Below are 26132 nucleotides of genomic sequence, written 5' to 3'. Positions count from 1 at the left end.
TAAGTGGAACAGCCCAGCTGGTGTGGCTCAGTGGTTGAGCATCGACCCATACACCAAGAGGTCGCCAGTTCAATTCCTGGTCAGGGCACGTGGCCAGGTTGTAGGCCAAATCCCCAGTGGGGGGCATGGAGGAGGGGGCCAGTCGATATTCTCTCTCATTGATATTTCTATCTCTTTCTCCCTCTCCCTTCCTCACTCTCTAAAATCAATAAAGAAAAAAATACTAATGATAAGTGGAACAACAAAGCGATGTCCCTCCACTCTCTCTTTCTCTAAAAACAAACAATAATAAATAAATAAATAAATACATACATACATAAATAAATAAATAAAATGGTAGGTGAAAGAAGACAAGTTGTTATCATACATATTTCTCTTCCCACCAGTTCTTTGAGCCCTTGGAAGAGAAGCTGCTTTTCTGCTTGAAACACATGCTCCCTGGGCTCTCAGGGTTCAGCAGCCAGGCCTCAGGGCCTCCCACCCAACTGCTCAGCCGCCCTCTGCTCTTGCTTCTGCATCCTGAGTGTCGGTCCTCACTCCTGTCCCTGTGTCCCAGCACAGCCCTGAGCTGCCCTGATCAGTGAGGAAAGGCTGCCTGGCTGTGGGTTCCTGCTGAGAGGAGGCAGACAGAAATCCATTCCCCAGGCACGCTTGCCTGGGGCTTGGTCAGCATTCTGGGCTCCGGAGGCTACATGCTTCTCATTTTTCCCCCAATATGAGATCACTAGAACGTTGGCCTCTGTCATCACAGAGCCCCAGAAGGGAGTTCTCACTCCATCCCCTCTACATTAGCTGCCCTTCTAGGCTCTTGGCCACTCCCAGCTCTGCTATGGGTCAGGGCAAACGTGGCCTGCACTCCCTTGTCCAGGGAGCTCTCTTCTATCGTGAGCTGTCCCTCAGCTCCAGGAGGGTGCTTGTGCTGAAACAGGGGCAAAGGAGCCAGATGGGCCATCAGCGAGTGGGGGACGAGACAGCCAGATGGCCGACCACCTGGAGGTGCCATCTGCGGAAGTGCTTTGGGAAGGCTGCACAGATGGGCAGGATTATCTCTGTCTGGGTTCCCGTGTGTGGGCTGAGCTGGCCCAGGATGCCCAGGTCAGGAGCGACAGGACACTTGAATGTCCTGGCTATGGTTGGTACTAAAGATTTTGTCCACAAGTAGCGAATGCGAGGCTTGGGCTGGCTTAGGCCTGACTCTGGAATCGGAGAGGTGAGGAAGCCCAGGCCTGAAGGCATGGAGTTGAGAGATGAGCCACCTCATCAGGGACCAGTGACCAGAGCATCTGGACCAGGATTTGTACCAGGTAGAATTGGTGCACGAGGCAGCAGCCAGGCCAGCCAGCCTTTGGACTGTGAGTGCCAAAGGGTGGGTCTGGGTCTGTAGGTTGTAGGACTAGTGGCTCAGTTTTCCCGCAGGAAGAAGGGAGAAAGGTAGGGCACAACAGCTTTAGACCTGGCAAAGGGTTGGAAGCCCCAAGAAGCTGTGGAATAGTCTCCATCATTGCCCCTATTATTGTGTGCCCTGCCCACTAGGATAAATGGGGCAAATAGCCCTGAACTGGCTTTCTGACATCTGGGGACCTGCTGTCCATCCAGCTGCTTCTGCACAGTCAGGTTGGCCGGCTACCTGACATACCTGCTCCTGTGGGCAGGGGGCTCCATGGCTGCCATGATTCTTAGACATACTGGGGAATGATCATGAGCGACAGAGGAGCTCAACTCCTCAGTGTCCCAGGTGGCATGTTCTTGGGCAAGTTACTTACATCTCTGAGCCCTGATTTCTGTTGTGTCAAAAGGAGGGTAGTTATAGAACCCAGCTCATAGGGTTGGTGTGAGAGTTTTAAGAGACTTGCATGGTGCCCTCATAGATGGCACATGGTATGAGTGTTATCCAGAGCACAATGCTGCCAGAAAGCCCCACCGTGGGGACCTTTGAGACGAATCCACAGAGACTACTGAGAAACTCAGCATGTCCAGGAAGGGCAGGAAGAGCCCTGTCTGGGCACAACCAGTTGTCCTGTCTAGGGACCCGGGTGGGCTTTCTGGGGTAGGGCTGGGGGAGAGTAGGACACAATCTAACCAGCAGAAGGACGGAATTCATCTAGCTGGCAAAATGTGGTCCGTGGAGAGGATGGGGGCCAATAGGAGCTGGAGGATGGTCTAGACACTTTTTAGATATAGACCCAGCCCTGAGCCCTCCTTTCCTGGGAACCTGGGAACTCCCCCACCTCTCCCACAGCTCCCTGTTCATTTCACCCCTCCACGCTGAGGCACTGACAGGACGGAGCTGTCCTCTGGCCGGAGTCCGCACTGGCACGGAGAGGTGCTTGTAAGTGCTGGCATTCGGACCAGGAGGCGTGTGAGCTCAGGAATCCTGTGCTAGGAGAGCAGACGGATGCACAATGAGAAACAGAGAGGGACCCTGCAGAGAAAGAGGGAAGGGAAAGGGAGAGGAGGGGAAAGCGCCGCCGTGCCTCTTGAAGGCCTTCCAGGCAGTTCCGCTTCCTGGCCCTGGTGAGGCCCAGCTGTGTCCCCTCTCATGGACTCTGGGAGATACCTCGTGTCCTTACATAACCAACTTATTAAATGAGCTGGACTAGTCAGGTGTAAGAAGAAACCAACTTTATTTTTTCCTCAGTGTCGTTCCCAGCCTACTCTGTGGACTAGTTTTATTTCCTGTCGACGCCGAAAACAGCATCTTTCTGCCATTGGGCATGACGAAGCCCAGCAGTTGCCTCCTGCATGCGCAGAGGGCACAATCTACCAGCCCCATCCTAGCAGCCCATTGTCACAGTCTGGACTCCGAAAGCAGACCAGCCCTGGCTGGCGGCCTGGGGTGTGGAGGGCACGGAGCAGCGTCTCCACTGGGCCCAGTCTCTCTGCTTCCCCCACTCGCCTGCCTAGTGGTGTGGCCCTTGGGGCTGAGGGAGAAGGACGGGTCAGGGCCATCTTTTGTGGCCAGTTCGGTCGTTGTCCAGAACTTGCACCCACGCTCTGTCCTTTTCTCTCTTTGCTGTCTTTTCTCCCTTTTCGCTGCCGCTTCTTCAGATTTTCCTTTCTGGGCACCACTGACTCAGCTGCCCAGAGAGGGTAATGCTTCTCTTCCAGCTGACCACTTAGGACTCCCCGATTGGCTCCTGGGCCTCCTGCCCTCTCCCCACCCCCACCCCCTATCCAGGCTGCCCTCTGGTTCCTCGGAGACCTGTGTCTGTGCCTCCCCTGCCCCATCCGTGGGCTTGCTGTTTGCTCTCTATGTGGTCAGTTTTTCTGGACCTAAGGCATGAGTCAGAGGGGAGCACTCATGCTTGTCCACGCCAAACTCCTCGAGTGCCCCTGAAGTCCCTGTCAGGACAGGACTGAAAGAAAAACCTTTGAACTACTGAAAACAACATCTGTGAGAGTACAATTCTCATAATCCACAATGCTCTTTGGGAACTCAAGGTGTTTCTGTAGTGGTGGGGGACAGCTCCTCCCCACAAGGATATTTTTCTGTACTTTTCTCACAGTCTGCAGGTGAACAGTGTGTTCCTGTTGGAGAACCAGTCTGAGGCCACACCCTGCAGGGACGGTTTTGCACCTGCTCTAGAAGGTGGGCTACTCGCCTTAGGGGTCTAGATAAAACCGAGGTGGCAGGAAGAGTGTCTAATGTTTGTTATGCTTAAAATGTCCCCTTTTTTGTCTAATCTAGTTGTCTGGCTTTCTCTTAGGGTAACCAAGAGTGTATACAAGACTTTGTAGAACAGGTGAGGTGGCTTTGGGAGGTGACGGAAGACCCCTTGGGCTCCCAAAGACCACCTATGGATTATAAGAATTGTAGATTCTCATAAACATTGTTTTCAGTGGTGAGAGGTTCTCTTTTAACCTTGCTTGGTCCTATCAGTGTTACTGGCTTGAAGAACCTCTCTGTCTTCCTGTCCTGTTCCCCAGCAGGTGGATACCCTCCAGTGACCAAGGTTTTGGCCCAAACTGGGACATTGGGGTTTGGCAGAGTTTCACTGACTTCCTTCAGGGTCTGTAGGAGGTCCTTAAGGTCACCATGGAGACCTAGTAACAGTAGGACTCCTCTGACTAGAGGCTCTAAAGGTCACAATATGGATGAGGAGGAGTGTTGACATGGATGGGTCAGACTGGCGGTGTTTGCTGGTGGGGGGAGCAGCTCACTGGGCACTAAGGTGCACTGCACTTGAGCAGGGCTCTCTCTCGTCTCCATATTCTCCTCTGATGCTTTGGTTTGGTAAGCTGTCTCCCCTCCCTCCCCATTCTGCTCTAAGGAGAGTGGGTTCCATATCTCCGGTGGGCTTATTTCTGCCTCTCCTTCCCCATAGCCAACTGCAGCTTTGCTAGAGAAAGCTCCCATGTGGTTGTTACGAAGAGGGATCTTCGGGTCCAGAGGTGTAAGTGCATTTAAAATTTTGATATATACATTGCCAAATTGTCATGTTGTATCAGTTTATACTCCCATCCAGGGTATGTAGAGTACATACTTCTCCATTGCCTTGTCTACATGGGGGTTGACACTGTTTTCGTCTCTGCCAATCCAGGTGGCAGGCACCCTGTGATGGCGTAGGCTCGATTCAGTGCCCCTCTTGTTACTTCTGACGTTGGAGTCTTTTCTTGTGTACTGGCCATTTGTGAGTCTTCTGATGTGTCTGTGTACTTGACCAAGTTTTCTATCACAGTGTTTGTATCTTTCTTAATTGGAAAGAGTTCCTGGTGCAGCATGAATATTAATTCTATATTTTTCCTTGTTTCACATTTGCCTTTCGATCTCAGTCATGTTTGGTTTTTCAAAGGACAGAAAATGTGGGGCTTTGTTTAGTTATGTCCCTGAGTCTTTTCCTTTATGGTTTTGGGGTTTCCTATCATGCCTAGAGATGCTTCCCGACACATGGGTTTGTTTCACAGGGGGGTGGTCCTGGCAGTTGGCAGGGAAGTCGGGTTGGCATGAGGAGGTGGAGGCACAGGACTCCTGGCCGTGAGGGCAGAGGGGACGAGCGTACACCGAGCAGAGAAGAGCTGCAGCGGAGGGAGGCGTTGACCTCGGTGAGGGGCACAGAGGAGTCCTTAGTTTTGACCGAGGAAGGTGTTGACCACACTGCCTGTGAGGGGCGACCAGGAAACAGGAGCAGACAGGATGTAAGGAGGTGGAGCACCAGAGGACCGTCCTGGCCTGAGGGACTGTCACAGGGCTGCTGGGGCACACGTGGAAATCAAAGATAGGGAGAGTGTGACTTAAAGGACTTGGCTGCATGTTCCTGGTGCTGAATCTCTTCCTGGTTTTACTTAAAGAGGCTCTAATATAGGAGGTCCCAGAAAGGCCTTCACAAACAATAACACACAGTGTGGATACATCCAAATAGCACTGATGGCTTTTATTGCAGATTTGTGCCATTACAAGGATAATCTGGGAATATATTAAAAAAAAACACCTCCCTTTTATATACACAAAACATGCTACATGGTACACTTTGTGAGAATGCTGAGGTAATAGGCACACACCCAGACATGGACAGTACCAAATGTTCCAACGTCTCGCACACCCCGACCCACTCACCCACTGGGAGGGTCTCACCTGACTCCTCTCTCGCTCCCTGCTTGGCAATAGTTCAGGTGGTACTGAGTCTGACACTTATGGCCAACAGGACTTGGGAAGCCACCTCGCTGTAACACAACAAACAAAGGGCCTGGTGGCCCTGGTTTCAGTAACTCACAAGAACGGCCGTTTCTCACTTTTGTGGCGCCTGCTTTCTCCGGGAAGTGTACTGGGGATGAGATGCGGACTCTAGTGGCCTGAAAGCATGGGACCTTTGGTCTGTAGCCATTTGGGGGTCCTAGTGATCAGATGGTGACTTCTCTCCATCCAGTTGGATAGCTCCTGGGCAAGGTAGGTTATTAGTTCTGTGAAGGTTAAAATAACACGTAGGCTAAAGTGTGGATGGAAAATACAAAACTGCGGATACATTATCTATGTGGCTGGTAGTTAGTTTTGGGCTTGGCCTTCCCTTTCCTGGCCAGAAACCTGGAGCCCAGATTGTCTCCTACTCAGAGGCAAAGGAACCTTGCCTAGAAAGAAGGGGTGATGTGACAGAAAAGGCCAGGAGAGGGGAGGCATGGAGAAGAAAAGAGCAGAAAGGCGCTCAGAAGCAGAGCAAGTGGCCATCGGGTGACACATACAAGGCACTTCTTGAATGGTGCTGAATGAATGAATAAGCGGGCAGACGAGCGGACAGATGGACGGGGGGATGGTAGAAGTCCTGAGAATGGGAGGGAGTATAGAAATGGAGATGGAGGTGGATTTTGACATTTGATTAGGTGCTCAAAGGGGTTCTTAAGTTGAAAACCCCTGTAGAGAATAGCGTTATAGACATTCCTGTAAGAAATCAGGCACATGGACACCAAGTCTTGATCTTTGAATCAGAGCTATACAGTCTATGATCTGCTCTGAAACTCAAGTAACATGACACAAGGAAATGCTTTCCTCCCAAGAGCAATGTTGGTAAGAGCTTCCACACATGCGAATTGAATATATGTGTGTTTAGGTATACAAGGCAAACCTATATATGTATCTAGATATATGACATGTGCCATATATCTCAATGCATATACATGTGGTATGCACATAAGTGAGCAGGGTCGGCTCATACACATGCATATTATGAAGGTATTTTGCAGTTGTGTTTTTATTGTAGGAACTTAATTTATTTAAGGAAAGACTGGTCTGCAGTCCTGTCCTGTCTGGAAACATGAGAGGCTGTCTGGTGTGAAGGAAAGTAGTAGGGACAGAGAATACTGTACTATTCAGTTCCATTATCTGCCGCAGTGACTCGGGAAAACAGTCCACCATCTCAGTCCTTCTGGCCCCCAGCTGAACTGGTGAGGAGTTGCTTTTTGTGCTGAGGCCTGCATGGCCAGGGCAGGCTCCTGACAAAGGCCACGAGAGGTCAGGAGGGGAGCTGGCTTAGTGGAAGGTGTTGGGATTGGGCCGGATCATCATCACCACTTTCTTGAGTGAGTAGGAGCCTCCTCGGAACTCGGCCCAGTAGACTCCATCCTGGTAGCGGCTCCGGTAATGGCCCCCGCGGTACCAAACCCCATTGAGGTTGGCATGGGCGCAGGCGTTATACCACCAGCCTCCCTTCTGGTAGTGGGCACAATTCCCTGCAGGAGAGAAGGGAGTGAGAAGGTCTTGGGGAGGAAGCGGTTTACCCATGTCCACTGTTTGCTTGGGAACTTTAGCAGGACCCTCTCTGTGGGGCCTGTAGGGCAAGAATGCTTGAGAGTCAGACCGGGCTCCAGACCTGCACAGACCTGTCTTTGAGGCTCGGCCTTCTGGCTGACAAGCTGTGTGATTCTGGGCGACTTAACTTCACTGAGCCACCAAATTCTCATCGCAAATTGAGGGTAAACATATGCCTCCCGCACAGGACCACATGGGGATTGAATAAGGGCACGTATTTTAGCTCCCAGCTGCGGGGCTTGGTGCAGAGGAAGCTGGGGAGGACTCACACCACAGGTTTGCACAAAACATGGAAATAGCCTGAGGGGCGGGGGGAAAGGCAAAAGGGTTTTTCTTAGGAATTGTTTTAGAGTTGAAACTGTTGGATCAAGAGTTTTTATTGCCCTGGCCAGTTTGGTTCAGCCTGCAGACCAGAGAGTCCTGGGTTCGATTCCCATTAAGGGCATGTACCTTGGTTGCAGTTTGTATCTGGCCCCAGTTGGAGTCATGTGGGTGGCAGCCAGTCGATGTGTCTCTCTCTCTTCCTTTCTCTCTCCCTCTTGCTCTATCTGAAGATAAATGCAAAAAGTGTCCTCGGGTGAGGATAAAAAGAGTCTTTATAGAATGACAGAGGATGTGTTTGAGAGAAAATTCTCTTCTATTCCTCCCCAATCTGAATTCCAGCCAAATACACACACACACACACACACACACACACACACACATATGTGTGTGTATATATATATATTATTTCATAAAAAAAAGATATTTTTATAAAACTTTTTTTTTTTTAATCCCCACCGAGAACATTTTTCCATTTTTTGTTCAGCTAGAGTGGAAGGGAGAGAGCGGAAGAGAGAGAGAGAGAGAGAGAGAGAGAGAGAAACAGCGATGTGAAAGGGACACATCGGGTGGCTGCCTCCCACATGACCCAACCAGGCTGGGGACAAACTGCAACCGAGGTATGTGCCCTTAGCGGGAACCAAACCCGGATTTCTCTGGACCGCAGGCCGACACTCTAACCACTGAGCCAAACCGGCCAGGGTTTTATGAAACTTTTGACACTATTGTATCATTCTGGATTTTTCTGCCAAGGACAAGCAGTTTGGAACAGTGGTAAAAGTATGGGCAAGGCTTGTTCTTCATAGGAAGAGGGAGGAAGAGGAGACTCTGTCTGCTTGGGCTGCTCTTAGCTAAAAGAGGGGGTCCCCAGTTTCCTGATCAGCCCTAGGAAGCAGGCCCCCACTCAGGGGAAGGGCTGCCCCAGTCAAGTTTGTGGGTTGGGGGCCTGATGGAGCTGGTGGGCCCGCTCCGGCCGAGGCCTCGGGGTCAGGTGAGCAGGGAGCAGGCCAGCTGAAGCAAATAGCTGAGGGGAGACTCAGCCCCAGGCACCTCGGAGCCCCAGCAGCCCAGGTTTTCCAGCACGTTTCTCGGGTTCCTCTGGGCCATGACTTGAGGCCACAAGGACTGAAGGGCAGTGCTGTGTTTGGAGAGCAGTCAGCCAGCCTCCTGCCAGCAGAGGCCCCTCCCAGGCTTGCTCTGTGCGCCTCCAGACACCAGGAGCTCACCTCTGCTCTGCCCACTGACCTGCTGCTGGATTGGCCTGATGGGTGGGCTCATGGGACAGTCTTCTCCCTGCGGCCCATGATGGTCTGAAGAATGCTGTACCAGCCCCATGTCCCTAGAGCCTGACCCGCTCTGAGGGTCGTCTTCCTACCCTTCCACCAGTGAGCAGGTGGAGGTCTCTACATGCCCCCTGATGTCGTGAGAACCGCCTGAGGGAGTGTGGCTGCATGGGGACCTGGAGTCCATAAGGACCTCCCTCCTCAGTATGCAGGCAGCAGAGCGTCCCTGAAGGGCAGGTAGTTCCTGGGACAGTCCTCAAGGGCAGGGAGTAGCCTTTGGACCAGGACTGAATGGGGAGCTGGGGCAGGAGGGGACGAGGTTTGCCCTTGAGAACAGACAGCCTCGGCCTGGAGGGGTTGCCTCACGGGGAGGAGCTAGGCCTTGCTTACTCGCCAGCTAGCCAGGGCCTCATCTCAAGAATTGGGTGTGGGCTTTGAGAGGCATTAACTGAGGGGGTCAGGGGTTGAGTCTGTGCTTATAATTTTCTGTCCCTCTCCCACACACCTCCGCTTTGAAAAATCTAATAAAGACTTCTTAGTAAAGACCTAGGTGTGAGGCACGTGACCTTGGACAGATCACTCAGCTCTTCCGCAGGTTCCTCTCACTGGCTGGCCCCCTGCAGCGCACATGAACAGCGGGCAGCAGCAGTCACACGGAGCCCACTGGGCCGCCCTGTCTGTGTGTCGAGTCCCAGGCAGCACTCAGGGGCCTTCCCGCTAACTGTCTCACCACCCTGCAGGGTAGGAATGGCCCTCATTTCCACGTGTGGAGACTGAGGCCAGAGAGATGAAGCAGGACGCCCAAGGACACATGTAGGAGGGGACTGGCACTGTATTCCCGGGTGTGGCCCAGAGTCCGCGGGGTGAGTGGCCCTGACACACAGTGCCTCAGGCAGAGAGGTGACACGAGTGCACCGATTGGCCAGCAAATGTGGGGTCTGTACACCTCTTAACTTTACCTTTGGTAAATGCCATTTTGCCCCAGCTTGGCAAAGGGGATCTGTGGGCAGTGGGCAGAGGGGTGGACCTTTGGGGGCAGGGACAGGCTCAGGCAGCTGGGCCCTGGGATCTTCCCATTCTCAGGCCCTGAAGTTTGGGGCCCTGGCTTTGGTTGACCTCTTTCCTCTGCCCTCCACCTGGATTTGACTCCACTAGTCCTACCTGTGTAGACATCGTGGTCTCTGTCCAGAGTGGTAAACTGCTTGCCGTTGTGCCAGGTGAAGGAGTCACCAGCATTGCCATGGTAGCGCCCCAGCCGCAGCTTGTAATACTCGCTCTCAGGCTCCAGGCGGAAGCTGGCATATTCTGCAAAGACCTTGCGGCCAGACCAGTCCTCCATGGTCACCAGCAGTTTGTAGTTGCCTTGGTTCGTCAGCCAGTAAATGTTCTCCAGGCCCAGCCAGTACTCGCCGTCGATGTTCCCAAACCCTTGCTGGGGAAAATGCAGGGGAGCATTAGTGAGGACTGGGCAGTGCCCTCGGCCAGCAGGGCCTGGCTGTTAGAGGCACAGCACTGGATAGAAGGGCCTGGAAACAGGAGCACATGAGGCAGGTCTGGGTTCAAGTCCCCACTCCTCTACTTGGCTGTGCCTTGATGAGTCACCACATCTTTCTGAGCCTCAGTCAGCATCATCTAGGCCAGCAGTTCTCAACCTGCGGGTCGTGACCCCTTTGAGGGTCGAACGACCCTTTCACAGGGGTCACCTAAGACATAACAGTAGCAAAATTATAGTTATGAAGTAGCAAAGAAAATAATTTTGTGGTTGGGGGGTCACCACAACATGAGGAACTGTATTAAAGGGTCGTGGCATTAGGAAGGTTGAGAACCACCGGGGCGATCTAGAGAGTGCCCGGTCTGTGCTAGGCATTATGTGAGCACGGGGGGTGCTGCTACTTTCCCCACCCGGCTGTGCAGGGACACATGGGATGCAGCACATGGAGAGCCCAGCACACAGCAGGATGCAGCGAGAGCTCCTTGGATAAGTCCCTTACCTTCTCTGAGCTGCAGTTTTCTTCTTGGGGTGGGCTGTGTGAGAGGGCCCGTGAACTCCAAAGCACAGACAGGTGTGAACTGCGACAAGCAAGTGCCACATTCCCCTGGGCTCCCTCTTGGTCTAAAATCTGGTGGTTTTGTTATTGTGTTTACATGTAGTTTGGGGAGTCATTAGCTGAGTCATGGCCACTGAAGGCTTAAAAATAGATGGATTCAGCCCTGGCCGGTTTGGCTCAGCGGTTAGAGCATCAGCCTGTGGTCCAGAGAGACCTGGGTTTGGTTCCCACTAAGGGCACGTACCTCAATTGCAGTTTGTCCTCAGCCCTGGTTGGGTCATGCAGGTGGCAACCACTTAGTGTGTCCCTTTCACATTGATGTTTCTCTCTCTCTCTCTCCCTCCCACTCTAGATGAACAAAAAATGGAAAAATGTCCTTGTGTGAGGATAAAAAAAAGAAAGAAAATAGATGGCTTCAGTAATAACAATAGGAATAATAGTATTTAGTGAGCTAAATACTGTACTGGCATTGTTACCAGAACTTTACGTAGGGTAGTTTATTAATCCTTCTGCCAGCTCATAAGAGCTAGGTGCTATCATTATCCTCCCTAGAATGTGTGAACTGAAGCCCAGACAGGCCCAGCATCGCAGAGCACTGGAGGGTGAGGCAGGATTTGAATCCAGAGCCCTGTCTTAACCATTGTGCTCTGCTGCCTCTGAGAAACAGAAGACAGAAAGGAGGAGGAAGGAGTTAGGCTGTGTGTCTCCAGAAAACTCTCATTAGGAGGCAGAGGAGAAAAAGAAGGAAGCAAAGACACAGGCCTGTCAGGAGGTGGGTCGGAGGGCAGCCAGGGCTGGAAGGGGGCACAGCAGAGCCACAGGCAGCCATCGGTGTCAGCCAGCTGAGCAGGTCATCTCACTTTTTTATCTAGAAACTGGGTTGTTACCAGTGTGTCCCCCTAGGATTGACGTGAGACTCAGCGAGGTGCTGAATGGAAGTGCTCTGGTGGTGCCTGGCGCGTGGCAGGTGCCCAGTACACTGAGCTGCTCTGGGTGTGCGCACCACCTCTTGGTTTCGTGGAGGGAGGCAGAGGCACAGCCGAGCCTTCGCAGCCCTTCCTATTGTGAGAATGAGTATTCAGCCACCTAGGAATTGGGACTTGTCCCTTCTGAGCTGTGTGAACACATCTTCCCACAAGGAAGCCCCAGCTGGGAGTAAGCTGTTCCCCACACCCAGGCTGGAGTGAGGAGCCACTGCACCCATCCGTGGGCTTTGTGGTCTGGACTCCGGACTCCCGGCAGTTGTGAGTGGCAGGCAGGAAGGAGCTACTGGCCCTCCTGTCCCTGGTGGGTCTGCAGAAATGGCCCTGTCTGTGTCCTCCTTGCCTCAGGCACAAGCCCTGACAGGTCAGCAGGCACCTTCCCTCCGAGTGGCTCCGTCACTGCTCAGTCAGGCCTCTCAAGGTGGGCCAGTCGTTTTGTGGGCAGCACAGATAGGCCCTGTGGTCCTCACCTTGTATGTCTCCCAGTTCCTGAAGAAGTTGACAGAGCCGTCCAGGCGCCTCTGGATGACGGTCCAGCCACCAGGGTCGTGCCGCTGGTCGCACCACACCTGCATGAGACGGTTGGTGTTCTCTGGCTTCACCAGGTAGATGGAGCTGGTGTCATGGCCATCCTCCAGGGCCTGCAGGCAGTCTCTCCATGGGCCTGGGGACACAGACGTGCACATGTCACAGACAGGCCACTGAGCAGGCTCAGCCTCTGCGGCAGTGGTCCCCCCTCCAGTTTCACCTTCTGCAGTTTCAGTTACCCACGGTCAACCATGGTCTGAAAATATTAAATGGAAAATTCCAGAAATAAACAATTCATATGTTTTAAATTGTACATTGTCCTAAGTAGCATGATGAAATCTTACACCCTCCCACTCTATCCCGACTGTATGAGAATCATCTCTGCCCAGCATCTGCATGCAGTTCACGCTCCCCGCCCATCAGTCACTCAGGAGCTGTCTCCGTGGTCAGGTCGCCTGTCCCTGCATCGCACTACTTGTGTTCAAGTCACCTTTATTTTGCTTAGTCATGGCCCCGAAGCGCAGGAGTGGTGCTGGCAGATCAGATGGGCCAGAGAGGAGCTGTCAAGTGCCTCCTTGAAGTAGAAAGGTGCAAGTTCTCCACTTATTAAGGGAAGAAGAGAAATTGTATGCTGAGCTTGCTAAGATCTATGATAAGAAGGGGTGCTCTCTGTGGAATTGTGAAAAAGGAAAAAGAAATGTGTGCTGGTTTGCTGAGAAAGAGAGCACATTCATACAACTGTTGTTATAGTATGTGATGACTTTTATTTTTAGTTATTATTACTCTCTTACTGTGTTAATTTATAAATTAAATTTTATCATAGGTATGTATGTATAGGAAAAACCATGGTAGATAGATAGGCAGGCAGGCAGGCAGGCAGGCAGATAGGTAGGTAGGTAGGTAGGTAGATAGATAGATAGATAGATAGATAGATAGATAGATAGATAGATAGATAGATAGTTTGGTATTATCTGTGGTTTCAGGCATCCACTGGGGATCTTGGAACCTGTCCCCCAAGGATAAGAGGGGACCATTGTAATGTGATATAAAGACAGGAGCTCCGGGCTAGAGGTCAGGATGCCTGGACTCCAAGCTCCCCCTACCCCCTTCACACTCCTTCAGGGTGTGATCCTACCTCTCCAAGTCCTCAGTTTCCCTAGCTTGTAGAAGGGAGACCCTCTTTGCCTCATTTAAGGTTGTAAGGATTACTGAGATCATTTGTGTGGAGTTCCTGGAGTGCGCACCAGATACAGCAATATTCGCCAGCAATATCTGGGCTCTGATGGCCGAGTCCCATCAGGGAGACGGGCTGCCTGCCCTTCCCAAGTCTTGTGGGCTGAGGTTGGCTGGCAGCACCTCAGTTCTGGCTCCACACTTGCTTTGTCAGTGACAGTGCTCAGTGACAACTGCCGCAGTTTTTAGTAAGTGAATCTCTATGTAGTCACAGGGGCCCAAGCAGTGCCCCAAATTTGGCCATGTAGCCAGCGATTTCAGGGTACTTCTGGGATTCAGACACTGGCCTCCAAGCATTCTTAAGGGACCAAGTTCCATTTCAGCTCAATCTGTATATTTTCCTAGGAAAGCTCACCAAGGCCCCCATGCTTTGAGTTCACATGTTCTATATAGGCAGGTCCGTGAACTTCGAGGATGGTGTCTAGGACACACCCCAGTCCATGGCTCTCTTCTGAAATGGAGACCAGGTGTGATCTGTGACTTCACTGAGCTTGAGCAGCTCAGTCAGAAGGAACGAGTGTCTCTTGGAGTCTGAATAGCTACTATAGGTCTGTCCCCTCCCCACTCCCATCTTCCTTGGTGGTTTCCTGCATTGTTTGGATGTTAGTCCTGTCAATAAGGAGGTACAGACTTGAGTCACCAGGTTCAAATAAGGTGGCTTCTTCCTCTTCCCCGTTCAACTGAGGAAGCTTGAGGACCTAGCCATTGAACTACACATTTTATTTTATTAGCTATATATTTTGAAATAAATAAAATCGCCATACTTTGCTTTAGCTTTTCTTCAAAATATTGCCCACACTGAGATGCTAAAGATGAAACGTGCTAGGAAAACTCCACTTTGTCCTTTCTAACAACTATTTCAACAACTATTTCCTGAGTCACGGGCCTGGCAGGTACTGTGCTGGTAGCAGGAGCCCAGGGCAGGGTGGGGCTGCTCTGATGCCCAGAAAGGGAGGAGCTGACCCCACCAGCCTGCTGTTGACTTGTATTCCTGGGAATCTTGTCCTTCCCCCTGTGTGTGGGAGAGGAGGAGGTGATTCCAGGGGCAGGTGTGCTCAGCTGTGCTTGCCTAGGTCAGACTTCTCAGATTCCTTCCTGGTTGGTGGTACGGCTCCATTAGTCCACATGTGATGGCAAAACAGGAAATGTTTGGGTTTTTTGGTCTTTGTTACACCTCCCTCTCAGGTGGGCTTTTCCTAAGCCCTCGCAGCTGTGTTTGAGCGGCCTCCCTGGAGCCTGATGGGAAGGTGGGGGCTGGCTTGGCTCGCCCCTCGCCTGGCTCGCCCCTCTGTCCCCTGGGCCCAGTATAGCACTGAGAAGAAAGGTTGGTGTGGCTGCTGACAGTTATCCCAGGAGGCTCCTCCCTTCATCCTCCAGGGACAGGCTTCTCACTCATTTACTTGTTCACCAGCCCTCTCTCCCCTCCAAGTGGTGGGCAGTACCCCTGCACCGCCCCAGAGCAGAGGCGCACAAGCGGCTGCTTCCTCCTTCGCCCGGTGCCTCTTCCGTCCTGGGCAGGGGAGGCCAGACCCCAGAAAGAACATTCATGAAGGAGAAAAAGGTTTTGGTTGTGCTCGGCCCACAGCCCCAGGGACCAAGGCAGAGAATGGGAGTCTGTCCCCGACAGCTGGAGCAGAGCGTGCAGTGGGCGTGGGGCCTCCCAGCTCTTTACCGAGTCAGAGCACAGGAGAGGCCGCTGGACGCGAAGGCCAGTGCTGGGAGACCCAGCAGAACTGCCTGGAAACCAGCAGCCAGGCTCCCGCTGCAGAAAGGCGGCTTTGGAAAAGGTGCAGTGTGGGGAGAAGCTTCCGAGGTCACAGGAGAGGGCAGGTCAGCTTCGTGGCTCCTGGCCTGAGCTACTTTTGTGGGTGCTGTCAATGGCTTTAACTTCACCTTTGGCATTTCTACAAAGAGCTCTCTCTAAAAGGCAAGTGTTTTAAAATATTTTGGGGTTACAGTCCCTTTAAGAATTTGGGGAAAGCTATAGACCCTATATTCAGAAAAATTCAGACACACAATTTTGCCTATTAATTTCAGAAGGTAAATGGACCTCCAAACCCCAGGTTATGAAGCCCTAGCTCTAAGAGAGTCCTGACGAGTAGTAGCAATAATAAAATACTCCTCCCAGCCAGCATGTAGTGAGCACTTACCGTGTGTCCCATCCATGTATTTATACACCCCACCCTCCTGACACAGCATGGGGACATTAGGTGACACCCCCAAGTCACATGGCTAGTGAGGGGCAGATCCAGCATCTGAACCTAGGTGGTCTGGGGGTCCAGAACCACACTCTATAGCTCTTTTTTTTCCCCCAGCCAGAGTGAACTCCAGGGTAGGGATGCCCAGGCTGACTTATCTCTGTATCCTGTTTTTAATCTTTGCTAGTCAGCCAGGTAAAAAAAATAAAAATTTACACTTCTTCTTTGTCAAAGTATTATACCCTAAAAAATATCTTTATGTTTATCTTTTGGTGTCCTTTGCCCATTTTTTACTATTTTAGTATCTTTTATGAAGATACTAAGGAAGTGTTCCCTTCCTTTTAAGTTTTTTCTAAAGATTTTTTAAAATTTTATTTTATATATATATATAGAGAGAAACATCGATGTGAGAGAAACATCAGTCCATTGCCTCCCCATGTACCCTGACCGGGAATTGAGCCATGAACCTTCAGTGCATGAAACGATGCTCCAACCAACCGAGCCACGTTGGCCAGGGCTCCTTTTAGTTTTTTTTTTTTTTTAAGGCAAATCTGTCAGTCACCCTTTTCCTTTAAAGCTTTTAGGTATAGCATGCTTTCTAAAATCATGGAGTAGGTATATAAGTGTGCGGTATTTTCTGCTGTTGCAAAACAAAAACAAAAACAAAAAAATCCTCCATTTTCTACCGCACCCTGCACTTTTCATGATTCCAAAGACCCATTAGTTTCCATCAGTAACCACATTTCCAAACAGTTTTTCCTCGAAACGCGTGCAGAGCTCTAGCAGATCTTCTGCATTCAAACATTCCCTTTCCCTTTGCAAAGGTCAGAAAATTAAATGATGGATGAAAATTAGTCAGAAAAATGCTTAGCACTGAGACATTGGCAAATGATCCAATAGCAGAAGATGGCAGCAGTAAGGTTGTCGTGTGACTCCATTGAAAGGGCCAGTGCAGAACATCCTACTTTGGTGAGAAACCTGTACTTGCTCTCTAGACAGGTCTCACTGTGGAAGGCCAGGTGAGGGGTCCGACTTTGAGGACTCCACGGAGGAAGTGTGGGGCTCGGCGCTAGGACCCCAAACTTGGAGTCAGGAGCCCTCGGCTCACAGTGCTACTTTAGACAGGTCCTCGGGTCTCCATTTCTTCTTCTGTAAATGGGGGAAGAACCCCCACCTCTTCTGAGGGTCTCATGAACCCGAGAGCACCCAGTACAAGGCAGCCAGGGCAGATGCCAGTAAGGGTGCTCCCTTCCCTCCCTCCCACAGATGAAAGCTGATCATTTTGAAGTTGTCCACTCCCCACCTCTCCCCACCCCCACACAAACAAGTTACTGTATCTGCTTTTGAATTTCTGAGATTAAATGTAAGATTATTTACTGAGAGATGTTTTCCATAAAGGCATATTTGAAAAGCCAGAACTGCAGTGGAGAGGGCCACAAAGATACATTGAAATGAAGACTGGAAATCTTTTTTGTCAATGAAACTGCATTTTCAGTGTGCATGGGCAGAGCTCTCCCTGCGGAACAGTGCAAATGCCCGGGCGTATTTCCCTTGGCTCCCCTTCTGAAAGGGCGGCTGTGCCCAGAGCACCAGGCCAACACTAACTCGGCGGCACCAGGGCCCGCTCGCAGAGGAGTGAGCGCCCCAACCTCATCTCTATAAAGACCATATTTACACTCTCGGAGCTGCAGCGGGATGTTCCACGTGAAGGGAAGCGCAGCTGCCATGGCCGCGCTGAGCCTGCTGTTTCCTCGGGGAAGCGACTCGGGAGTGGAAAGCACACAGGACCAGGAGTCAGGAGGCCTCGGGGAGAAGATGGCAAGGGGAACACAAAGCACACAGGCCTTGGGCCCTCAAATCCCATGTCAAACTGGGTAAGTGTAGAGGTGATCAGGTTTGGATGCCAAAGTCCCCTCCTGCTTCCTTCTCCCTGGCAGGGGTGCTTGACAGAAGAGGTGTCACGAGGACTGTAGCCTCTCAGGAAGCCAGGAACCACTTCCGGATGGCTGATCGGGGCATACCACCCCAGTGCAGGGCCTTTCTGTAAAGCAGAGATGGAGCTTGCAGCCAGCCCAGGCCGGGGTGAACTCCATAGTCCCAGTTCCCTCCCTGGGTCTGGGACAGCCTCCTGCCCACCCAGGCCCTAGTGGAGAAACAGGCTCACCAACTGCATCACCTTTCACTGCAGTCCCCGCTCCTGCTAGGGAAAGTGACCTCCTGATGATCTATCTCACCAGGTTGCCTGGAAGCTCCCACTGAGGCCAGCAGCTAAGAAGTGGGTAGACAGGGGCTGTGTGGGCAGGAGTGAGGCCTCTTCCCCCGGCTGTGGCTGAGGCAAGGGAGGAAGGGCGGAGTTCTTCCTCGCCATGAGCTGGACTAGAGCACGTGGCTGGGCAGCGGCCTGACTGGCCTCCTTACCGGCTATGCCCTAGTCTCTGGACTTGACCACCTGATGCCGTGCAGAGGCCCCTGTGGTCCATGGGAAATGTTCTAGGGATGTTTCAGTTCACATGTGGGCACTGGGGAGAGGCGTCTGTGATAGCACCAAGACACACTGCTTTTACGTGAGAACCATATGCTATTTTCAATTATTCCCACTGATGGTCTCTGTCCAAAAAGTCCTTTCACCACTCCCTGAAACTTTTCTCTAACAGGAGAAACAACTAGTTGTTGAAATTGGATCTGGAGTTTTCTAGCCAAATTAATCTATCTGAGAGCCAGGGCATGTGGAGTGCTTGGATGTGCGTCCCGGCGAAGCCAGCAACAGGAGTCCTGGGCATCCCAGGCGGGGGCAGGAGGGCGGACACCTGGGACGGGGTGGAGAGGGTCAGTTATAGGTGCTACTCGTGTCTCATTTACCCAGAAGAATGGAGAAATAATATTTTGGTTCTGAAAATATATATTCTATGTCAAGCACCACTTTTGAGTACAAAATAACCTAAACACCAGGACGGCTCGTGCATTCCCAAAGGCATCACCAATTCAAGTTCCTGCATGGCCTCAGAGTGACATTATGAATATTATTTCTGGTCCTTCTGGGGAAAGGGTCCAAATGTTCGTGCCTGCTGTTCAGGCCACTTAACATGCCCTCAGATGATGGGCACAGGGCCTGGGGCCGACAAGCTTTTCAGGAGTTTATGAAAGTGTTCGAGGCCTAGGAAAATCTATTAGCTCTAAAATATGAAAAGAGAACTACAAAATCAAATTTTATAAGCATGTAATTAGATTTCTGCAAAGTTTAACATCTTGTCAAGTTCGTTAATTGTTAAATTTAGTCTCCATGAAAATGTTATTACTCTTGAAAACAATTTGTAGGTAGATTTTTCTCACTTCCCAAGAATTCCTGAACATGCTTCATGTTTGCCGAGAAATCAGAGCCAACCATAAATGAATTGTGTTACTCTTGGCCAAATAATTTCAAAAGCAAAATTATTAAAATCCTTTTATAATTCTTACAGTAAAAATTATAGTAGATGTGTGAGGTGGGTGGACTTCAATGTTTTTGATACACTCTGAGGCCTCCCAAGTAAGAACTCCCAGGGCCCAGGCAGAGCTTACAGGGATCCTGCCGCTGCCTGTTGGACCTCAGAATAAACAGACATTGCGGTGTTGCTTCCCAAAGAACACTTAGGAAAACACTGTGCTCGCTCCTTGGTCTCCATCAATACCGTGGGCAGGAGGGGAAACAAGGACTTGAAAGCAGTCCCTTAAAAGGGAGAAGTTAGACTGGGGGGACTGTGGTGGGCTCCCCACGTGCAGAGGGGAGCAACTCACTGCGGCTCCCCAGGACGAGTGGGAGGGGTGCCCGAGGCTGCTTGGGGGAGGGAGGTCTCTGGACGCCAAGGCGGCCTGGGTGCGGTGATGAAACGACTGAGGCTCTTGCAGCCCAGAGACTGGTGGTGCCGTTCTGTGGGCACGTCTTGGAAGAGCCTGGCACGCCCAAGGTTGCGACCCACGATACCGGACAGCGGCCCCTGTGGTGCTGGCCCCTTAACCATTTCCCAGAAAGGGACTCAGCTTATGGGTTTGTTCTTAGAGAACCCACATTGGCTTTCACTGACCACCTTTTAATTTTCCAAATACTCACAAACCCCTCTTTATAACCTTTTCTATAATTTTTCTGGGGCTTGACCACAAGCCAGTTGGTATGTATTTCTATCTTGTCCTTTTTCTCTTTCTGAAAACAGGACATTTGCCCAGCACTAAGCCTAGTCTTTGTGATTTCTAGGTGATTGCAGTGGTTCTGAGACCATATCTGCAAGGTCCTCAGCCCTCCTCATCCTCTCCTCCAGGAAGTCTTCCCTACCCTGGAAGAGCTACTCATCCTGCTCAGGCTCCCACAATGTCTCCCATACTTTCTCTACTAGAATGTAAGAACAGTGACCACGGTGTATCTAGGGCCTGACACGCTGTTTCATCTCGTCCTCACAAGTCCCTGTAGCAGTGAGCAAATGAAGGCTCGGGCAGAAAAGGTGGACAGTCTGGGATTAGAACTCAGCCCTGCCTTCTGAGCCCTGGTCCCTTCTGCCGCCCTGGGCTGTCACCATCACACCAAACATCAGGATTGTGGGGGTCTACCTCCCCACCAGACTGTGGGATCCTTCGGGGCAGGAGCCTTCTCGGGGCAGTGACTGTGTGCTGGTCTTCCCAGTCCCCTGCCTGCCTCCCTCTCCCGTTTGCTCACCGCCACCAGCTGCAACCCCTTTGTCACCTTCATTCTGTTCTTTTCAGTCTGGGAACCAGTAGCAATAAATCCATCTGGAAACAGGGACCCCACACCAGGGGTAATCGGGATGTAGACCAGCCCTTGGGAACGGAAACCTGCGCTGTGGGGAAGTCTGGGTGGTGTGCAGCAGAAAGGCGGCCTGGTATGCGTCTTCTGTTCTCTTGGCTGTGACTCTAGCCTACCACTTCATTTCAGCGGTCAGAAATGTAATAAAGAAAACTGTTATATTTGTCACTTAGACTAAAAACTTTTAGCAAAATCATTCTCTACGTGTACAGTAATTTTAACTTAAATTATTGTATTAAAAATCTATTAAGGGAAAATAATTTATTCTTTAAAAAAAAAAAAGAATGCCATGAAACCACTCTGGGTCCTATAGCTGCACTGGCTCATCTGGGGGTACAGGGCCAGGGTCATCAGGCTCCTTACACATACTCTGCCTCCAGGGTCATCACAGGGCAGAGGCTGAGGCGGCGCTGCTGCAGGGAGTGTAGGAGGGACTGTCTCCAGTGTCCCTGTTAGCAGTCTCTGCTGCCTGCGCCCTTCCTTGGTCCTGAGAGAGGCCACTGGGCAGTACCCGGCCTTGCTTTCACAGCAGTACACTGCCCGACGCACTCAGCGAGTCTAACCAACTTTGTTTAGACACTGTGGTGGGATGCTAACTCAATTCTGCTTGCTTTATCATTTTTTTCTGGGGGAGCATCTCAGGGCTACAAGCCAGTCTGCTGCATAAATTCACCACAACAATCCCTTTGTGTGACTAGTGAGCTGGCCACAGATGCCTGAGCTCCAGGATTTTCTAGATAACTCTCAGTTTGCCAAGTGCCAAACTGTTGCAATTTCCTGGCCAGAGGATGCCAGATCACCACTTTTAACAGTAACAAGTTGATAGTTTATCTCCTGGGGCTGTAAATAGCCTAAGCACTTAGCCAAATGTTTTCCTTGGGAAATGCCTGCATCATAGAGGACGAGCTCGCCATCACACTCAGAGGCTCGCTGGGACCTGGTCCCCGACGTGCCCCTGAGGGGAAAAGCGAAAGCACAGCTAGAAGGCAGAAGACCCAGCTCGAACTGGAACAGCTTTTGTTTATGAAGAGCCAGCAAAGAATGCTCTTTGCAACATCACTGGATTACGTAGTTTGTCATGAATTTGGGAATCTTATTTTGTTCAACAATAACATTTTAGAAGCGAGACAGCATAGTGCAGTGCCTGGCACAAGCTCCCTCCGGAGGCATGGGAGCTGGGTTGGGTTTCCCTCAGCCTCTGTGACCTGAAAGGCCCAGTCAGCGGGGTCTAGAGTCACCCTCGCCGTCCTCACAGTTGCCAGCGCTTCAGGCTTGGAAGCCCTGTTGGCTAGAGCTGGTCTACCCACCTGACCATCAGCTCTCACCTGGACTGACGATTGCTTCACCTCCAGGAGGGATGGAAGCCATGGCATGATACATCTCATTCTCCATCTTAAAACATGTCACTGTGCTAGGGAACCACAACCTCATGTCCGTATTTCCCCACCTCGAGGGGGCGTGGAGGCAGCAGATAAAATAAAAGGAAAAAAATCCATCCAGGAAAACACTCATTCAAATCGCCCGTGCATCCCTGGCCACATGCTGCAGTGTGATGCTAACTTAATTCTGCTTTCTTTCTTTTTTTTTTGGCCTCTTCTCAGGGTTATAATACAGTCTAGTACATAAATTCACCACAACAATCTCTTTTGTGACTAGCTGGCCACAGTTGGTTCCTCCTAGGCCTGCACAAAGTAGCAATGTATCCAAGGGTTTTGCGGTAACAATGTTTCACTTTTTAGAGACGGTTCTAATAGCAAATCCACTAATGCTATTCCCAGAGCTCTTTTACAGGGAGCTGCTTGGAACCTGGTCCATGAAATAGTGATAGAGGGTCAGGTCCCAGGCAGCTGGCACCTGGGGCAAAGTCAAGCATTTATAGAGTGATTTCACACTAGTTCCCCTCTAGCCTTGCCATGGAAATGTGCACTATCCCAGAATGGTTAAGACAGACTCGCATTTGAGCCTTGGCTGAGCTACTTATACTTAGTAGCTGTGTAATCTTGGCCAAGTTACTTAACTTCCAAACCTCAATATCCTAGGTCAGCGATTTCAACCTTTTTTATCTCATGGCACACCCAAACTGATTATTAAAATTCTGCGGCACACCAAAAAATATTATGTATTTTTGCCGATCTGACAAAAAAAAAAATAGGTACAATTTTGATTCATTCACACTGGACAGCTATTGTATTGGCTATTGTATTTTTTATTTGACAGCCTTGGGGAAAAGAGGTCAGTGAGCCTGAGTAAATAGGTATTGTGTTCTAAAAATTCTGGAGACACACAAGTTGAAAATGGCTCTCCTAGATGTTAGAAGTCCAGGGGCCAATTTTGGCCCTGCCACCGACAGGTCTGGGATGGGAAGGCTGTGCGGGGGGATCTGAGAGGCACTAACAAGCTCTGTGATTTCATGGCCCCTTCTGATTCCACTGAGAAACAAACTTAGCTGAGTATGTCCTCTCGCTCAAGACAGTACACATCTAGAAATGCCCACTCCTTTCGGTTTTCAGAAGGTTCGTTTCAGACAAGGCCTCACTGGTGGCAGCTAGTGGTCAACTGCCTCTTCTTTTCTGACCAGTGTCTGGGACGGCGCTGTGGCACGAGGGCGGACTGGTGCTGGTCGTGCCTGGGCCGCGCTGAGGAATGGTGTCCCAGGCCTCCCAGAACCATCTGGAGAGAAGGCAGAGATGAGGCTTCATCCTGTCCTTCCCTTTGCCCCTTTGCCCTTTGCCCTGCAGCCTTCCTTGTTCACAGGCCTCATTGGCGTGTGTGTAGGTGTAAGTCAAAGGCACCCAGCTGGAGAAGGTCAGGGGAGGTGTGAGGATGAGGAGTGGAGAAGAAGAGAGGAAGGTCGGTGACAGTAGGTCCCCACGGAGAGAGGGCCTTATCATAAGCATCATCGTAACTGAAATGCCCCTAGGTCTGGCCAAACCTGAGAGAGACGGGACAAAACCCCAAGTGAGATGCCAGGGAAGCCGGAAGCTGTCCGGGTGTCCCTCACTCAGGCTCTGAGTGCCTGGCCTGGGGCCAGCCTGTGACTGTCTGGCTGGGAACAAGCTAGGGAGTGCAGCTTCAGATAAGCGGCCATGGCTCCCGCGGTCCCCTGGGAAGGGCTGAGCTGTGGGCTGAGCGGCCTGGACGATGAGGAAAAGAGTGGATGGTTCTGAGATTGCGGAATGAAAGACTGAGAAGCTGCCAAAGTTTGAGTGCGACAGTGTTTAATTGCAGAGGTGCTTCTGGCTGAGGGATGTCCCCAGGAACAAAGAATCTGTTGGGCAAGAGCATAGAAGAGGTTTTGTTTTCCAAAACCAGAACCTGCCCCCAAGCTCTCAGAACAGGCCTGATAAGAGCTCTCTGCTGATTGGCTGAGAGAGAACATCTGTGTTTTCCTCTCAGTTTTTTCCACCCCAGGAAAAGGGAAGGGCCCCCGGCCACACTCTTCCACGGCCAGGTGCTTGTCTCAGCTGGCAACGCCTGGTGTGCCAGTTCAGTGGTCAGATGGGTCACAAGGAGTCTATTACTAACACTTGGTACCAACATTTGGGAGGGCTTTACTTTAAAAAAAAAAAAAAAAGGTAAATTGTAGTGTATTTACGTTTTCACCATAGTAAAACCATTGCCATTCCCTCCCATGCAGGTGTGTTATCCTAAGTGGGGGAGAAAGGGTCTAGGTGTGTGCAGGAGCCTTGGCATGCACAAGCCCACTCTGGACTGACCGTGAGGCAGCAGGGGAACCAAATCACTTGTGGTGCCAGGAGTAGGGCCACGTGCCTGGGTCTTTGCATGGACTCATCTGTGTCAGGGGCCCATAGTAACTCGGTTTCCTAACTCCCAAATCCACCTGGTAAACTCACACAGATCCTTAAAGATGCAACACTGAAGTCCCCACCTCTGTGCAACTTCCCCTTCTGCTCCAGGCAGACTCAGTCATGCCACCTAGTGTCCCCACAGCACTCGCGTGCCCTCTAAGGGACACGGAGCACACTGTGCTATCACCACAGTGACTGCACAGCCCAGGATTTCTCTGTGTTCCTGACCTCAGGTACTTGGTTATGCTGGTCCCATCAGTTCTCACAATGTTCTGGAAATTTTGACCTTGACGGATACTTTGAGAGAAATCCTCTGTCAGACCTGATGTGCTGATCGTATGGGGTGGACTGGTGGGTATCAGGTGGGTCCCAGTGCATCCATGCATCTGCCACCTCCCCCAGACTGAGTTCCTGGAGGTCCAGGACCATAGGTTTCACCTGCTTGCCTAGTCTGCTCTGTGACCAGCACAGAGAAGGGGCTCTGCCATTGTTGCTGCCCCACAAGACATAGTATCACATATGCCTGACTGCACTGAGTTTCCATAACGAGCTTGCGATATTATGACTCTTGTCCCCACTTTACAGAGGAGAAAATTGAGGCCCAGAGCTAAGCAGCTAATAAGGGGTGGATACAAACCTAGGTCTTCATTCCCTCTGTATCTGTCAGCTCAGTTCAAGCTGAGCAATGTCCTGAAATTGTGGAGTCAGAAACCAGAGGTGCTCAGGTGAGGGGAGATCTATTTGTTATCTACTGAGGTCAGCCTGACTCCTGTCAGGATTATAACAACTTTCAACTGAGCCTTTATTTGGTGCCCAAAGATGTGTTAGCACGCTCTGCCCTCTCTTCTGGAGCTTCTGATTTAGAATGGACACGTGTACCGCTGACCGTGTGTCTGTATGCTGTAGATCAGCTAGAGTGCCCCAGCTAAAAAGGGACTATTGATTTATTTCAGTCTCCTTGTTTTAAGATGAAGAGACCAAGACCAAAGGCCTGTGTTCTCAACCTGCACAGCCAGAGGGGGCTTTCCTGCCAGGTGCTGTGGCCGCTGCTCCGCCCGCACCCGTGCACCGCCAACAGTGCTGTCCTGGCCTTCCGTAGGCCGCCCTCCTGTGCTCAGGCCAGCCCCTCTCTGGAATTAGTAAGAAGCGGCTCTTCCCAGTCGTAATGGCTATTTTCAGAAGTGTGAAATAAGTGTAAAATAGGATAGTTTCAGTAAAAATATCTCCCTGCTTATACAGTGAGGTGGTACCAAAATCACTGACTTTGAGCAGATATGGGGTTAGGTTTTGCAAAGATGAATCTGGTTCTCAAATGACAGCCACTTGGAAGGTTCACAGGGTCCTGGGTGAAGGACAGACAGCCTGAGCTAGGGAGCTGGGCTCCCTCAGTGAGGATTCCCAGAGCCCTAGAGGGTAGAGCAGTCAGCACCAGATTTAAAGGTAAAGGCCTAAAGCCAAATCCAGCCTGAGGATCCCAACCCTGTGAGCAAGTTTCTTATCATCTCAGTGTATCTACCACAAGGAGCTATAGGGGTTAATAACGTAACATACGTTCAAGCGTCCAGTGCCAATATCTTGGACAAGCTTCAAGACTTACCAGCATTTCCATTCCTCCCCATAATGATATTCTGAGAATTATTATATTTTAAGATGAAATGTGTATTTAAGAGTCTATGAAGTCATCACTGAAAGTTCTAGAC

At 51.0% G+C, this 26132-nt stretch overlaps 2 protein-coding genes across 3 annotated transcripts in view; one reads left to right on the top strand and one right to left on the bottom strand.

Annotated features, from left to right (window-relative positions):
- RALGPS1 (Ral GEF with PH domain and SH3 binding motif 1) overlaps positions 1-26132 on the top strand; it is a 238776-nt gene that overhangs the window by 124009 nt on the left and 88635 nt on the right. The gene's annotated exons all lie outside the window — the stretch shown is intronic.
- Positions 6657-26132, bottom strand: part of ANGPTL2 (angiopoietin like 2) — a 33995-nt gene continuing 14519 nt past the window's right edge. The window contains exons 3-5 of the mRNA XM_036261942.1: positions 12343-12536; positions 10003-10273; positions 6657-7158 (exon numbers count right to left, since the gene is read on the bottom strand). Coding sequence (XP_036117835.1) covers positions 6959-7158; positions 10003-10273; positions 12343-12536 — 665 coding nt within the window. The 3' untranslated portion in view covers positions 6657-6958. The remainder of the gene's footprint in view (positions 7159-10002; positions 10274-12342; positions 12537-26132) is intronic.

The sequence above is a fragment of the Molossus molossus genome, unplaced genomic scaffold (assembly GCF_014108415.1).
Source record: "Molossus molossus isolate mMolMol1 unplaced genomic scaffold, mMolMol1.p scaffold_m16_p_14, whole genome shotgun sequence".
NCBI lineage: Eukaryota > Metazoa > Chordata > Mammalia > Chiroptera > Molossidae > Molossus > Molossus molossus.
Note: the sequence above shows the minus strand (reverse complement) of the source record. Positions and strands in the feature narration are given on the sequence as shown.